At 36.2% G+C, this 16,384-nt stretch overlaps 1 protein-coding gene across 10 annotated transcripts; it reads right to left on the bottom strand.

Annotated features, from left to right (window-relative positions):
• Positions 1–143: 143 nt before the first annotated feature.
• Positions 144–16,380, bottom strand: LOC141898898 (uncharacterized). Of its 10 annotated transcripts, XM_074785085.1 has the most exons (28): positions 12,232–12,385; positions 11,984–12,001; positions 11,260–11,345; positions 10,981–11,176; positions 9,790–10,883; positions 9,539–9,641; positions 8,775–8,830; positions 8,549–8,650; positions 8,340–8,453; positions 8,134–8,216; positions 7,887–7,970; positions 7,659–7,773; positions 7,437–7,575; positions 7,210–7,311; positions 7,023–7,116; positions 6,753–6,834; positions 6,384–6,650; positions 6,116–6,292; positions 5,790–6,024; positions 5,561–5,714; positions 5,401–5,476; positions 4,939–5,311; positions 4,672–4,851; positions 4,476–4,572; positions 3,617–4,357; positions 3,385–3,490; positions 2,983–3,039; positions 144–2,184 (listed from the first exon to the last, which is right to left on the bottom strand). In XM_074785085.1, the coding sequence occupies exons 5-28, from the start codon at positions 9,925–9,927 to the stop codon at positions 1,423–1,425; spliced, it is 4,437 nt and encodes a 1,478-aa protein (XP_074641186.1). In that variant the 5' UTR covers positions 9,928–10,883; positions 10,981–11,176; positions 11,260–11,345; positions 11,984–12,001; positions 12,232–12,385; the 3' UTR covers positions 144–1,422. The 10 variants fall into 10 exon arrangements, with proteins under 10 accessions (XP_074641186.1, XP_074641171.1, XP_074641147.1 ...); XM_074785070.1 differs by having other exon boundaries at positions 10,981–11,345; XM_074785102.1 differs by lacking the exons at positions 10,981–11,176; positions 11,260–11,345 and adding an exon at positions 2,525–2,566 and having other exon boundaries at positions 2,048–2,184; positions 9,790–9,944; positions 12,232–12,386.
• Positions 16,381–16,384: the final 4 nt, after the last annotated feature.

Below are 16,384 nucleotides of genomic sequence, written 5' to 3' on the forward strand. Positions count from 1 at the left end.
AGTATCCGTGGTACTAGGCCTATATAGGAAAATTAACCAGGGATACTGGATGATCTACTAGAAGTTCACCGACAAACTTCAGATACAAGCCCATGTGACACTAATTCGGGTGAACAAAATCAACAATCTACAACTCATGTGGTATATGGAATGAATTTATTGTGGGATATATATCCACTCATCACAGGATACATAGAATATTCATATCGCAGATGGAACAAGTGCAGCATTTATAGTAATTCTATACATTTCACATTCTACATTGAAGGTCCGATTATCCGTATCTGTAGATCTGCAGCCCATGTATTCTAAACGAGACCCTACTACTAAGAAGTTCAAAGATACTATATCTACATTTCTAATTCAAGATAGCAATAATCAACACAAATCAATACACTACTTCAGATGACAGTAATTAATTAAAGTAGACTATAAAACTTGTAGCTCCAGGCTAAAAGTAACTAATAATACAAACATTGTATTTATTAACAAACATTTTTGTCAATTAGATCCTACATTTATGCTGAAGATATAGTCTATATACATAGACGTACGATCAAGCAGATATTACACTATATATTCATTCAATATAATTCGACATAAACTAGAAAATCAAATTTCATTATCATTCATAGATCAACACTGCACCAGGCAGCTAATTGAGGGTAATATAAGATTTACTAACTACATTCGCTATATAATGATAATCTACATCAAAGTCTTTTATCTTTTAAGGGCAATATAGAATTGATTAAAAAGCTGAAGCATTCTAAGTAAAAAGATTTTCATCGTTTTGTGATATATAAATAGAAATAATCAACCTGTGTAAAAATTTGTGAAAATGTTGGAATTTATTGTTGATTTTACCAACAACAATTGCTACCCAAAATGGAATGTCATTTTTTTCAATGTTTTGGATACCACGAGGAATGAAAAATCTCAAGAGCTGAACGAATGTTTCTTTAAAATAAATGCATTGAAATAGAGCAGACTTGTGCAATAAAAGCAACAAACACGAATACAGGTACATGTACAAGCTTCGTCATATACACATAATTAAGTGAAGTACAAATCAAAACTATCTTAGTTACACAGTAATACATGCACTTCATGACATAACACGCTAGGTAATTTCAATCTAAACTACAGACGCAGAGATATTGGCTTCAGCCTATGAAGGAAATTCTTTACTCTCTTATTATCATAGAGGAACTTTTAACTCAACTAGATATGTATAATCATTAATTTTTCGTTGTGCCAGCATTGGATCAAAGTGCTACTACTCTTTCTGTATTATTACTGATGTCAATTGCAAAGAAGCAAACCTGGAAAATGTCATGCATACACATTTAATAAGCCTGTTAACACGTTATGATTGAGAACTTGCATTTAAAGCGTAATATATCTCCGAAATTTCAATTTTCAAGCTTTTAAATTGCTCTTCATTTTCGATAGAAAATCGATTTGTTTCAATTTCGATTTTTGCTTATCGGCTTTAGTCTCTTGGCCTTTTATGATGACCATGTGTTTTTGGCTAGGGCTACGCGGGGCATTCGGCGATGTAGCTCGTGCCCCATCAGTATACACTGTTTCGTTTTGGGCATATGTCTGGTGCTGCATATCACCGACCGGAGCTTTATCAGGCAAGATACGTGATCTAAATGAGGACGTACGACGCAGATTCGCCTCATCGATCGGATCATTACTCAATAAGAGTTTAGCTTTCAGAGACGTACTACGACGAACGGTAACCGGTTTAGTACGATCTCTTTTAACAGCAGCTGATGGATTTTCACTAAGCTCCTTGTTCGGCTCCTCGGCCATCTGAGGCAATTGTTCCGATTGTATAACCACCCCTGCGGCTAGCGCGGAGTCTATTTTTTGAGAGCCTAGTCCTAATTTCAATTTAACTCTACCCTGTTCATCGACGAGGTCTCGCGTCGGACTGATCCGATAACGATCGGGTAAGTAACTACCTTTCGGCGATCCACTACGGTGTAGATTAACTCTCGCTTGTAGCTCCTTCGTCAAACTTTCACTAGATCGATGTGTTTCATTTTTAATGTGGGTTTGCGCGACTGGTTTTTGCATTTTATTCAGTACTTGTTCTTTCGGCGAAGCACGGGAAGGCAAAGCATCACTAGGACTCGGAGTGGGAGAACCAGGATGCCGACTCATGCTATCCTAAAAGACATGTTACATGATCATGATTAGTAATGTATTAAATCAAGAATTAACACATAAACAACACATAAACAATATACCTGGTAACATAATGACAAAAGAATATTAAACTATCTCTTCCACCGCTAAAATTTACAACGGATAACATGCAAAACTGCGACTTCACTTACTACGTACATGTGTAATGTTGGCTAGGAACAAATTTCAGTGTTTTTTTTATAAATAGGTAGAAATGCAATGATCCTGTAACATTGATTAAGACACAAATCAGTGCATGTGATATACAAAGTGAAGTTGCAGCGTGAAATTTCGACAAAAGTGATTAAGAAATGATTTTAACCTGTCAATTTAAAAGCTGTTAGCTTGAACACTCTGCCCTTTCCTGAAAATGTTAGATGCAACAAAACTAACCAACAATTAGAGACAATTTAGGTGTGTTAAAATCAATAAGCAGATTTGATAATATACCATTAACTACTGATTATTAATTGCAGTTGTGAACTGGAATGTAGCGAGGAAATGGACAAGACAGGAAATGTACTACGTATTATTTTATTGTACACAGAAATCACAAGTCTGATTTAGATACCGGGTACCTATTAGGATGATTATGCAGATTAAATGATCATAAATACTTTAGGCCAATTTCTACGGATTTCGGCACAAATCACTCAGAAATATCATATTGGGTATGCGATAAAAACAAATACTTATTGGTATAAAATGAGATCTAGGAATCATTTATCTAAGAATTATTAACATTGATTAGATGGGAAAGGGACTTCATAAATAGCTTACCATAGAATTACTCTTGGGTAATGCCACATCTGTAACATCGGGAGATGGCCCACCATCCTGAAAATTGTTAGTGAAGTTAGCACAAGTGCACAATTGAATGAAAAATTGATATATAATTGGTCCACGATTCTCATTGGCTTTCGATTCTTCGAGAAAATGTATCTGGGATCTACATCGATGACATGAAGGTCAGGAAAGACATTAAACATATCAAAGGATATTTTTCAATATCCTAAGTAAATATTTTCATGAATTAAAAACAACCAAAATCACGCATAAGTGATAAGTGAACACATCACATGTATTAGAGCACACAACAAGCTTAAATAAGGTACCGGTATATGTCCATACATAGATTAAGCATTCATTATATTTTGGTTTATAGCAATAGCTTAAACTTACCTCGGAACAAGATGCACTGCGGGTCCTTTCGCGACGTCTATGGACTACTGGTCTATTTGACAATGGAGAGCTGGCATCAGTGGAAAATTCATCATCCACAGCAGACCTGAAACAAAATGAGTTCCTGATAAATGTATCAACCGCAAGAAGGGAATAGTGAATAAAAGTTATAGCCGAGATGTATGGAGGTAATCCCTCGATTCAATCTAATAGGAAAGGAAAGATTTAATACCTGCTGCTTGTTCCAATAGCACTGTCATCTTTGACAACCTTTGGTGAAGAAATGCTTTCAGATTTCCAGCCATCTCCTTGATTCTCTAGTAGATTCTGTGTTTCGTCCATGAATGGTGATTTAAGTACGGTTTCACCCAAAATACTCGCGCTGCTCGTCAAACTGCTCGATTCCGACGCATCTTGTGAACTGAGCATCGTCATTTGACTCTCGTTTGGCAAAGGGATGCTAGATTCGACGGTGGCAGCCTTGTGGTCTGAAGCCGCTACCACGTGGCTAGTCACATCAACTGAAGTAGATACCTCGGGTGGTAGAACTTTAGGCGAGTGACCTCTCTCATTCGAACGTGGTTTTATTGGAGATTTAATTTCCGGCGGAGTTTCCGTGTTCTCTTTGTTGCTCTCGTAATCGCTATCCATCTGTTGTACTATTTTTGGGTCGGGTGTATTTTTCTCCGATGATCGCATGCGCCGGTGAGTACGAACGATCTTTGGTGTATGTTGAGGGCTGTTCTGAGATTCGTCGTCAACAGCAACAGGAATTTTTTCAGTACTGCCACCATGTTCGGATTTGTTGATTTCTGCTTTGATCTTATCTCCCCAAGACAATTTACGAACACGAATGCTACCCAGCATCGGTGAGGGTGGGTTGTTGTGCGGAACACCTCCTCCTTTTCGTGAAACCATTAGGACATTCGAGTTGAATGATTCTCCAAGCGCAGATACAGCTCGCACATAAATTCTGCAAAGAATCCAGATAATGCTTATTTAAAGATTTTCACATTCTATGGACTATTTCTTTTTTAGTCTGAAAGATATAACTTGAACACATCCTGGCACCAACTTGGTGAAATACATACTTATAGATCAATCTCGGGTCCATTCCGCCCAAAACAGCCCTAGTACGCCCGCTAGCAACCATCCCCTTCGGCAAATCATTGACATAGATGCGATAGCCTATAACAAAATAAATATTTTTTCACATGAGATTGAGCCAGATAACATAAACGAATGTTTAAAATCAGGAATCTCTAGAAAATCGCACGCTTCAATTACCTATAACTGGTCGTTTACTTTCTGTGCCTTCGCTGTTGATACAAAAGGAAGGCTGCCACTCCAATGCAAAGCTCGTCTCACTGCGGTCATACGTGACAAGTTCGGCTGGAGGTATGGGTGTTCCGGGGAATGGCGCTTTATTTTCAGCTATTTCAGAATTCGCAGGTTCGGATTGTCCTTCTGAAATACCAGTACACCGGGATATGAACATATGAGATTTTTGCTATTCAACAAGAATACATATAACTGAATGAATAGAAGTATTACCCCAACCATCGGGATCTCTTTTCTGTTTTGATTTAACATCCGGAGTTTCATTCAAATCAGCAACAACTCTTATAGGGTCATCCTCTGAATCAGTCGCAGCTGTGCCTTGAAATACGTAGTTTGTAACGGTTGATAACGTTTCCTGCATTTGGTAAACTTGATTTTGTAAATTAGCACACATCTGCGTGAGCTGAGACACTGTGTCACCAGACGGTTTTCTTTCACGTTCAGCGGAACTTTTTCGTTCTTTGTCACCCGATGATTTGCGCTCTCTCAGTGGAATCGAGGATACATTGACTTTTCCATTTTTTCCATGTCCATTGATTGAAGTAGATGTGCACATTTCTTCTTTCCATTTCTGTAAGTTTTGTACCTGAAAGCCAAGAAAATAATTGAATAATATTTGCATGACGATGTCGTCTTCATCATAACATAATAGTCATAGATTGCTCTGAAACTCACTTCTTTCCAAATAAACTTGACACCTTCCCACTGCAATACCCGCAATTTCTTCTCTTCTTCGTACAAAAGTACATTACTGTTCAGAAAGCAAAAATACAGAACCACTAAAAATCCAATAATTCGCGTAGTTCTAGAATAACGTCAATTAACCGTTTCTTACCGCTCGACTTCTTGACGAAGATGTTGGATGTGATCCTCAGCCCGTTTGGCTCTTATCTCCATGCGTACAGCTATGATACGTGGATCATTACATCGTGCCAGGTATCCTCTCCAGATACTCTGTATGATACATGCTGCGCTATGCTGCCTCTTGTCTATAAATCAAATAGATAGAGTTGTATGAATAAGGAAAGGGGTGAATACAGAGTTGAAATTAATGAATTTTATACCTGACTCTGTATCTGGTATGTCCTTTAATTTAACTTTCTTGCTTTCATCTTTCAGTAATTTATTCAGTTCAGTGTGCAGAACGGGATGGTGTTCAAGTTTTGAATCGGCCACGGTGAAACTACCCGTCTGCATCGGTGGAAATTCTGGTTTCTTGTTGTGTTTCTCGACATTGATTCGAGGACTCATTTCCGAGAAACTTGGTGCGCCAACCGGTGTCTTCAGGCGAGGATGAGTCTGGATGTAGAAAAATACTACCAGTTCACCAAACGTTTCTATTGATGTTGAAATAGTCAAACACAGTTAATAGATAACAGCAGATTCTTACCTGTTTATATCCCTTCTCAGAAAGCTCCTCAGATTCCTCAGATCTACGAACGCTTTTTGGCTTGCGGTCATTACTGTTTGTACTAGCTCCGGTTTCAGCCTCTTCCCCTTCAGAACTAACAACAGGAGCTGTTGCTGGTCGTTTTCTACTGCGGTTGGCATCCCCTATATCTTCTTGCTGGAGAGATAAACAGCAATCGATGCATTAATTTTCCATTAATTTTCCAGATGTCGCTGTTTGTTGATAAAATAAATGCAAAAGAACGTACAGACTCCTCCAAAAAACTATCCGAGACGTTTTCTTCGGCTAACGTCTGGGCAACTGTTGCAGACATAAATTTAGCAGCGAATCGAGACCGTGATTCCTGGTTGAACGTTTTGATTGGTTTATCTTCAGCAGTGGTTTTAGACTTCAACATGGCTTCTGATGGTGAATTACTAGTGCGTGAGCTGGCTGATCCACTACTGCTACTGCGAGCTCGGCCACTCACAGGATTCGAATTATCGCCGATTATTTGAGGTCGCGCTTGTTGTTGCTGTTGCATGAAAGAAATAACAATGCTTAACATAAAATCGCTTGAACAGTGAGATAAGAAAACTAACGGTGCCGAAATCAATAAGAAACAACGAAAGATTACCTCGGGAGATTTTGTGTCAACTGGTAAATATACAGAATCCGAATCCAACAAGCTTGTGTCACTCGGACCCTTGGCTAAATCACTACCTACAACCATAGAATATAGAACAATTGTTTCACTTGTATGCGTAAATGTAACCGGTATGCATAAATGAATATTAGCGACAAAGATAGAATGTTTAGGGTAGAGTGCACTGTGTATTACATACAACATTGACACCCAAGGACGAGGAAGCTCAGATGAAAATGAAGAACAAGTAAAGACTATCACCTACCTTCCACATCTTGCACTTCCAGATCAGTAGCAGCGATACTTTTCTGAGGACCGCTCATGTGTAAAGAGGATTCCATTTCAGATTGTGTGCCTAAGAATTAAGTGATATGGATCAAGACACTATTCGAGAAGCAGCTTTCCATTATACAATATCGAATGAATTAATGATACTATAGGTACGTACGATGTGACCAAGCTTTGACTGGAGGTTTATCGTATGAACCAGCATATAGACTAGCAGGTGATTCAATTGAGTAAAGCTGAGGTGTCTCCTCCCCTCTAGAACCTACAAATATGTTTGATAATTATCAAAATACATAATATACAGTCCAATAAAAAAAATCGATTGTCAACACAAAAATTTCAGCTTGAATTCAAAAATACTGAATGATAGACAAAATGTCAACTCACTTTTAGGTGATGATTTTTGTGTGCTATCTATTGGCAGTGATTTTATCTTGTCTTGCGAAGACTGTTTAATCAGTTCCTGTTGATGCAGACGTTGCTTGTCAAGAATTTTGATAAGTTTTTCATCTTCTTCACTCGTAAGCTATCACAAGAAACAGAATCTTGCAGAATTTTCAATATCCCGGTTTTACAAATACAAATAATGGTTAATGAAAGCTCACAAACCTGTGATGCAGTTGTAAGTGGACATACACCAGCCAAATACTGTATCAATTGTATATGTTGACCACAACGAAAATGGCGACCTTTGCCTTGACTAAATAGCCACTCAGCTTTTAAACTACAAGAAATATGAACAATATGCTCAACTCAATCAAAATGGATGAGATTAAGAAACTCAATACGATATCTGTGGAATTAACAGCAGAAATTGAGGATATCTGTGGAACAAACCTTTCTTTTTCAGTAATGATATATCCATCTAAGACTCTCAGATTGATACACCAGTTCACCACAAATGGTCGATAATCATACGCACTTAGAAAACGAATCAAGGAAATCTTTTTATTAGTCGGCAATCAAAATGGACTACTTAAGTCATCAAGAATTAGAGATTAATATCTATGCATCATTTAGCATCAGTGAATAGAATTGGCCCTATTTAAATTCATGATTACACATTTCATTGGTAAAAGGATACTGCACTGCCGTGGTCATGGTCACACATGGGTTGTTCATGACGGAAAGCTGCTCTAGATAAGAAAGTGAACTCAAGTTCATAACCTATAAAATGAAGACGAAATTGTAGTAATAAACCATAGAAAATATGTTGACAAAACACAGGTCATATTCCTTAGATTCGAAAAATGTTCATTGTACAGTCTAATCAGGCTTAGGTTAACTTACTTCGTTGAGATCGTTGATTTCGTTTTCAGCAAGCGACAATATGTTAACAGAATTTGGAAGATAAGATGGGACAAATTTCAATGATGTAATGATGTTTCCGTGTAATAATAATGTCTGAAAGATCAGATGAAAAAACGAACATCTTATTATAATAACTCAATAAGAAAGATTAACTCTACCGGCAATTGAAAACTGAATAGAACCCGTACCTTGAGATTCTTTAAGAATGAAATGTCAGAGATGGTACTAATGCTATTATCAGATAAATCCAGATGATGAAGGTTAATGTTTGTTTGTATGTGATCTATCACCTGTAAAATGAAACATAATATCTTATAAAGATTTGCCTTTGGCCCAACCAGTACTCATGTACCAATCTAGATGACAATCTATCTAATATGCATATTTCAATACATCTATACGATATATGCTTACTTTTATACTGTTTCCTGAGAGATTCAACCATTGTAAATTTATCAGGGGTTTTAAACCTGCAACGATAATTTAGAATATATTCAAGTACATGTCAGATTAACTATTCATGAAGATTTAAATAATTTCGTCTTAATTAAGGTTTTTTTCATTCTAGCATTTTGAACAAAGTTATTGACATTCACCGAACGTCTATTTTCAAACACAAGTTGTTTACTTTAGAATTTCTCAGCCATAAAAGGCGAAGTTACAATCAACCTGAGAAATCCAATACATCGATTTAAATGAGTAATTTTCAAACAATGAACAAAGAAAAAAACAAAAAGGTGAAAAAGTACGCACAAAAAGGTGAAAAGTTTATCAGACAGTAGGAACATCAAAATATTATTGCTAGATTGTAAATTTTTTATGTCGGTGAGAAATATTGTCATATCTATACATTTACTTTACACAGCTCTATACATGGCAATTAAAGACCAGTTATGTTTTATGAGTAAAAACACTTTTATTTGTTCTGTCACCAAGTGCAAGTAAAGGTGAAGACTGTGAAAGGCATAATAACCATAGAGAAACTACAAGTAATTGACAAAGTAGACACTGCAGAGTGAATATTGCTCTTTCTTCAAAATTAAGTTCTTTTCCCTGCAGGCAACTTCTAATTTGCAGAACCATATAAATGCCTTTCGCCAAATATGAGAAAAGATTGCCATGTATTTTCTAATTCTCTCGAGATATAGTTTTTACGGCTTGAATATACAAGAATTTACCTTCAATTGTGACAATACTGTTGTTGGGTAGATTTAAGACAGTCAGCGATAGTAGCTTTGATAAACCAGCCATTCTTACTATCCGATTACTGGCTAATGACAGCTGAAAATCGTACAAAAAAATCAACATTACAAATGACGAATTCAATAGTTCTTCAATACATTATGAAGCGAACAATGCTTTCATTTTTGCAAGTCAATTATTTCATTTCAAAACTCTGACAATAAATGATTTGATTCAATCCCAATACCTGTTGTAGACTTGTGTATGTCTCAAGATTTTCAATTTTTGATATGGCGTTATTATCGTATATGACAGTGGTAACTGAACCACTCGCCATATCCCCGGCCGGGTCAATCTTCTTCAAGTTTTGACTGCCGAAATTCATGATGCTTGCGTCTTGCTCTGCAAAGACAAATGGCAAACGAATTTTCAAAAAGCATAAAACATTCCGGGATCAAGCGGAAGCATGAAGAGAAACCTTTCAGGACTGGAAGTCCTGAAATAAAATTATACAACTGATTAATTACTTAACAAGTATAACAATTTTTCTAACATTAAAGATACAATAAAGATACCACATTTCTTATTTCTCCAGTAAGTTATGTAAACTATGAAATCAGCCATTCACTTGAAACTCCATTCATATCATACATTAGAACAATGCGTACCTTTCATTGTCCACTTTTTCATCATCTTTTTTCAAAACATGACAATCTTTGCATTGAGAAAGTTTTTTTTTTTCAATATCGAATACGATTATGATACAATGTATGCATTTATTCCCAGCACATAATATCTTTTTATCTAAGCCCCTTTCTAAACCAGTTACTGATTGCCACGGTACTGCTGGTAATGATAGACGGGTTTTATAATTGTTGCTTTATAGTGGCACATAATGAAACGGAATGGCGAAATAATTATGCAATTCTTTATAGGCGTGTATACCCTATTTTCAAACATAATTTACATGAAAACAATCGCTGACCTTTGAAAGAGCAATTAATTATAGCTACTGAAATCTATGGTTAAACTTATCAACAGGATTAATAAGTTTTGTTACATCAATATTTTGCAGTACTCATAACATTAACGTTTAGGTTCTAGAAGCTTAAAATATAATCCCTATAAGCGCAGCAAATTTTGCAATACAGAATTAAATTAAGCAACGAAACATATTTTCAAACCGAACAACCAACCGGTAAAAATTTGTCAGGTCCTTCCTCGACTATTATTGCAATCCTAAAGCCACTTTTCGCAAAAACTTTCTATACAAAATTGCAACACGCGATTGTAAAATGCAGTGAAATAAGAAGAAATAAAGTCTAACTCACGTAGGTCTAACTGCAAACCAAAGTGATATTCATTTCACAACCTAACAGCCTTCCTATATAAACATTATGTCATACAAATACTAAAAATGTCATTTACAATTCTCTACCTGAAGGTGAATAGGCAAAAAAGCGAGACAGAAAACGCTGTCAGAGATGATGAAAAGAAAACTGTCTCGATCATTAATCCTCGATATGTCTACATGTCGTCCCTGCGGATATAATCACGAATTGGAAATTACTTTTAAATCGTACGCCTCCTCGTGTACAGGTGAAATAGACATAAGAAACTTGCCTTCGTCAGGACTGAAAATATACAAAGACATTATATTCTTTGTCCGATTATGGTAACATAGTACACACAACATTGGCTGTCAGCCAACTCTTACCAAATTTATGGTCTGCGCTGGCGATACCGAAGTTGACACGATGCCAAAAACTGTGGCGTGTTTTAGTAATAAATGAGGAAACTATCCTGCTGAGTGGTGCAATGAAATAAAAAATGACTCTCAGTTCGAAAATGTCATGAAATGTTGGTATATAGGCTATTATTTAGGACATTACGCTCATGTGACATATATGTTTTCAACAAATATCAATAGTATTAAAAGCAAAATTCTTTCAAAGAGTAATTTTGAAATTCTATAATAAAATTCTCAAGTCCTAAAATATCTTGAAGAGAACTAGTCCATGTGATACCGAATGAGAAACAACTGATAAAATCTGATTGGCGGGTTAAAACAGACTTGCCATGAAGCGATTACAGGGTACAGAAGTCTTGGATTAGGATTACACGCAAAATTAAATTAAACGTAATTGATCAATTCAGACATGCATTATTAATATAAGTACAAACAATAATAGCAACTACCATTGGTAAATATGCATAGCCTTCTAGCAATTAGCTTCACCAAGCTTTAATACAATAAAATAAATTGGATTAGTTTTCAATCAATTTTTACGAAGCGTCATATTCTATGACATGAGTTGCACTAACAGGGAAATTTTAAAAAAATCATTTATTTTAATGACTAAACCGAACATATACTTAATACGGTAAATATCAAATAAGCAAGCAAGAAATTTTTTTTTTCTTTTCCAAATAATCATTACCATTACACCATAGTGACACTAAAAATGCAATTTCAATCATCATAAATATCATTTTCTTTGTAAAAAAAAAATGGCGCGAAAATTTAACCTTCTAATTTTCATCAGAACCAAATCACAATGCTTATTACAAGATGGGGAAGCGATCAATAATGAAAAACTGATCAAGTGGAACTTCTATACTATTATCGAACTAGAAACTTCTAAGTTTTACATATTTTGTTGAAATATCTGTAAGGGGGTGGACATACCTTGTATAATAGACAATTTAGTATTGACATCACAAGCTCCTGTACCCAGTTTCTCCATAACCCAATCATTGTGCTTCTTAAATCTCATTATGAAAATTTCGAGAGAGCGTCAAAAAATAAATTCAGTCCGGACACTCTCGACTTCAATTATAAAATGAAGATTTAGAATACTGTAGGCCCAATTTTAGATCAACATAGTGACCGCACAGTGACTCAAGCACTTACCGACAAACTTGTTTTCATGTCTTATTTACACGACTACGTCATTTTTTGAAAAGACTAGGCAAGAATACGGAAACCAATGCGTCGCGTGAGACGAGTTCTCAAGGATGACTCGTTCAATAAATTAATAGCCAAACTTTTCATTCTTCGAAAGTGTATAAAAAATGAACAATATATTCACTACCGCATTAGTTACTTCAATGAATCAGAAAAATAAAAGATTTCAAACAACGCTATAATCAGTCTTTATGAACTTTTTGTATATCAGACCTTCAAACAAATTTTTATTTCGATGAAAACTAAATCAAAATCGTGATATCTATGAGTTATGCTTTAGACGTGTACCTAAACGAATAGTTTGCATATAGGGGAGATGGAGTCGTGGCTATAGACTCTAGAGCAAAATATATAATCTCGGAAATCAATCATTTCTGACTGAACATTGTATCATTTCTATAGATGCGGATAGGTTTATCAATTTGATTGAAAAAGAAGAATTCTACGGTATGAGGTAATAATGCCACCATCGGTAGTGTAAAAATGCCAGAAGGAAATAATGGAAATTAATAAATAGATATGTAGGCCTATATATGTTAAAATAGAATAGTAGAACAAAAATAGTTTTGCTTTGATCTAATTAATGGTAATGGTAGCAGGAAGCTGTTGTAAAATCAAGTTATTCAATATTTTTCAAAAACCTTTCGTTTTTGTTATTCTGAATTTCAATCTAATGCTTTCAACAATACTTTTGATTTGATTAATTACGGCAAACAATCTTAACTGTGTATCTAATATGTAAAATCTTAAAGTATATCATCTAGTAACATCTAGAATTTCAAGTCCAATGAAGATGAAGTGGGCCTATCATGTTTATTTTTAATTCCCCACCTGTTTCTTTCTGAAATTTTTACCGATGGCATATCTTTACCTCTGCCATCTTTAACTGGTACTAGGGCTTACCTAATAGACCTAGATTTGAATTCTAGATTGATAAACATTCATTATGTTTTGACTGAGGACATAAATAATAATTACTGAGGGGGCCATAACAAAAACCTAAAATGTGTCATTTCATCAACAAGTGAGCTTTATTCTAAATAACCAGCACATTTTCCTCAAGTACCAGCGCTAAGAAAAATTCACAATGCAACTGTACAAAAAATAATTAAAACCTATTGAGACAGTCTTCATGATTTCAAGTCAGTGTGGAAAGTACAATGTTAACAACCCATTAAATACCAACAATAGAGTATTTAGATCAGTACTAAACACTAAGTCACGCTATTTGCTTGAGCAAAGCAAAATTACCTCAGGTGACCAAAATAACAGCAATACAGGCTAACAATGATTATGTGACCCGAGGGCGACACGCTAATCCTGTCGAAGGGGCCACTTATTACAAAACTGATTTTTCTGATTTTTGTTTGTTTCTGAATAAACCAGACAGAATTTCATTGTAAAAATTGCCCTCATCAGCCGAGAATTTATTCTTTCTCAAAGGGCATGTGGACAGGCTTAAGCGTAACTCAGAGGTGGTGGCATTTGTCGCTATCTTGACTGAGAAATAACACAAGAAATCAAACTTGATTTCGTTAACAAAAATGAATCTTCTTCACTCAGTATTTACTCTTCACCCCTAAAATAGTGTTCAAATCAATGTGGCATTAATTCAAATGCCACCATTTTTGACTGTTGTTGTTCCCAACAAGTCAAAAAGACAAGTCCAATCCAGCTTACAAAAAGATTGCACTGATGACCAGATGACTAAATATCCAGAAGATCAGTGAGAATACAACTCAAACCGTATACATGTACTATGGAATTCCTCAAGGGCCATACGACTTACGAATTACGACTTACGTTTTACGAGTTACTAATGCATTTCCTTGAATACGTTACAACTTACGATTTACGAGTTACATTTTACGACTTCCCTTGTAGGGGGGTCTGGGGGCCCTCCCCCTGAAAAATTTTGAACTCTAGGGGCTTGGAAACGCTATTTCCAGGCATTTTTCATCTTTGAATGCTGTTAATTAAATTACCCAAAAGATGGAAAGTTTGTTTGCAAGTCAGTTGAAAAAAATATCGCAGATTGTGGATCATGCAAATCTTCCAGTTTTCAGTATAGAGCGGGCTACTACAGGGCAAAAAATCTGCGCATTGACCATCTGCTGTGCGAACCATCTCAAAATCTATTAAATACTGACAATACATTTCACACTGACTGATGACTGCCCTGTTACGTGCACGATGATTTTAATAGACGATCTTTTAATAGATCTTAGCTGGAAATGATTTTAATAATTAGAACAAGATTCATCAATTTAGAAAAAATGTATTTATCTTTTTGAAAACACTGGGCTGCATACAGCAGCCATCCATCATCGTTACAGTTATTCGTCTAAAAATTACACCCACGTACAATGAAATGCTTTACAAAGCTACCACGTGGCCACTGTCCTTGACCTCTTGTGATAGATTGAACCGAAACTCCAACACTTAACTCGTAAATCGTTACTCAAAATTTGTAAAACGTAAGTTGTAATTTGTAACTCATAAAACGGAAGTCATAACGAATATTCAAGGAAATGTATTAGTAACTCGTGAAAAAACGTAAATCGTAAAACGTAACTCGTATGGCCCTTTAGGTATTCCATAGTATACACTAAAAATCACGTAAATTTCTAGTTCGAATTAAGAGCCGGGCGTCACGCTCAAAATTACCCTTAAATGCATCTTCACCCGTCAAGGGATTCGAACCCACTACGCTAAAGCTGCTCCCCGAAACCCCTTGACCTCACGAGTCGTTGGAGTCGTTACTAGCCGACCAGAATCCGGTCGTACCAATCACAGCGCTTGTAACCACAGGCACTTGAATATGGGCTTTGATAATGGATAAATATTTGATAATTCACCAGCGATACGTTAATCCTACTTTGATAGATCCGCCATGTTTTATAATAAATTTACCCATGATGCAACGCGCGGCCGTCGTTTAGCTATACTATACAGAAAGGCTGGAAACGATCCTATCTCCGTAATGCTTAAATCTACCCGCAGTTATCGGGACAGATGACGTCACAGCAATCCCGAAGAGGCATCGCAAATTTTCAAAAATCAATTTTGTTGCCATTTAAAATCTTTAATGGAGCTAAAACAGTGTCAATGTTTCAAAAAAAATCATCTACAATTGAAATTATGGGCGCTCCTTATATATCAGGATTAAAATTGACACTAAGGACGCACTTCGGCAATCATCGGCAGTGTTCGGCTGTCCCGATAATTGCGGGTAGATTTAAGCATTACGGAGATAGGATCGTTTCCAGCCTTTCTGTATAGTATAGCTAAACGACGGCCGCGCGTTGCATCATGGGTAAATTTATTATAAAACATGGCGGATCTATCAAAGTAGGATTAACGTATCGCTGGTGAATTATCAAATATTTATCCATTATCAAAGCCCATATTTAAGTGCCTGTGTTGTAACAAACCGACAGTAGACTTCTGTTGGTTTTCCCGTTAAATGGACCAATCAGCGAACGTTTTACCGAACAAGGAAGTATTTCGCAAATTGATATATGACGTCATGCGCAACAGCGCCAGTAATGAAATCACCCTTCGTGAGGCCAGGGGGCTGGTGCAAGCGAGTTCGGGAGTGATACTGGACCCCTGGCAAGCGAGGATGCCTTAAATGGGAAATAAATGAAATTTGAATTTGACTTTGGGAACTGAATCATGGCTTTGGCCACACGCATTGCGCTTTAAAACAGAACCTGTACAGTAATCCTAGTCTGATCCGAGCATTTAAACATTTCAACTGGTATAAATAAAGCGTTCCAGCACTATGACATGCACAGACTTCAGTTGTTTAATCAAATTCGGAGACATTTAAACACGAATTTTACTTGCCTTTCGTCGGATCACCCGCGTC

This window comes from Tubulanus polymorphus, chromosome 1, assembly GCF_964204645.1.
Source record: "Tubulanus polymorphus chromosome 1, tnTubPoly1.2, whole genome shotgun sequence".
Taxonomy (NCBI): domain Eukaryota; kingdom Metazoa; phylum Nemertea; class Palaeonemertea; order Tubulaniformes; family Tubulanidae; genus Tubulanus; species Tubulanus polymorphus.

Excerpts from the sequence above, each read along its gene's own strand:
- LOC141898898 (XM_074785046.1), bottom strand. The coding sequence starts at position 12,319 with ATGAGATTTAAGAAGCACAATGATTGGGTTATGGAGAAACTGGGTACA. Across the intron at positions 7,117-7,209 it reads AGTCAAAGCTTGGTCACATC|GCACACAATCTGAAATGGAA; the intron begins GTACGTACCTAT and ends CTTAATTCTTAG. Across the intron at positions 6,025-6,115 it reads CTGAGAAGGGATATAAACAG|ACTCATCCTCGCCTGAAGAC; the intron begins GTAAGAATCTGC and ends TTCTACATCCAG.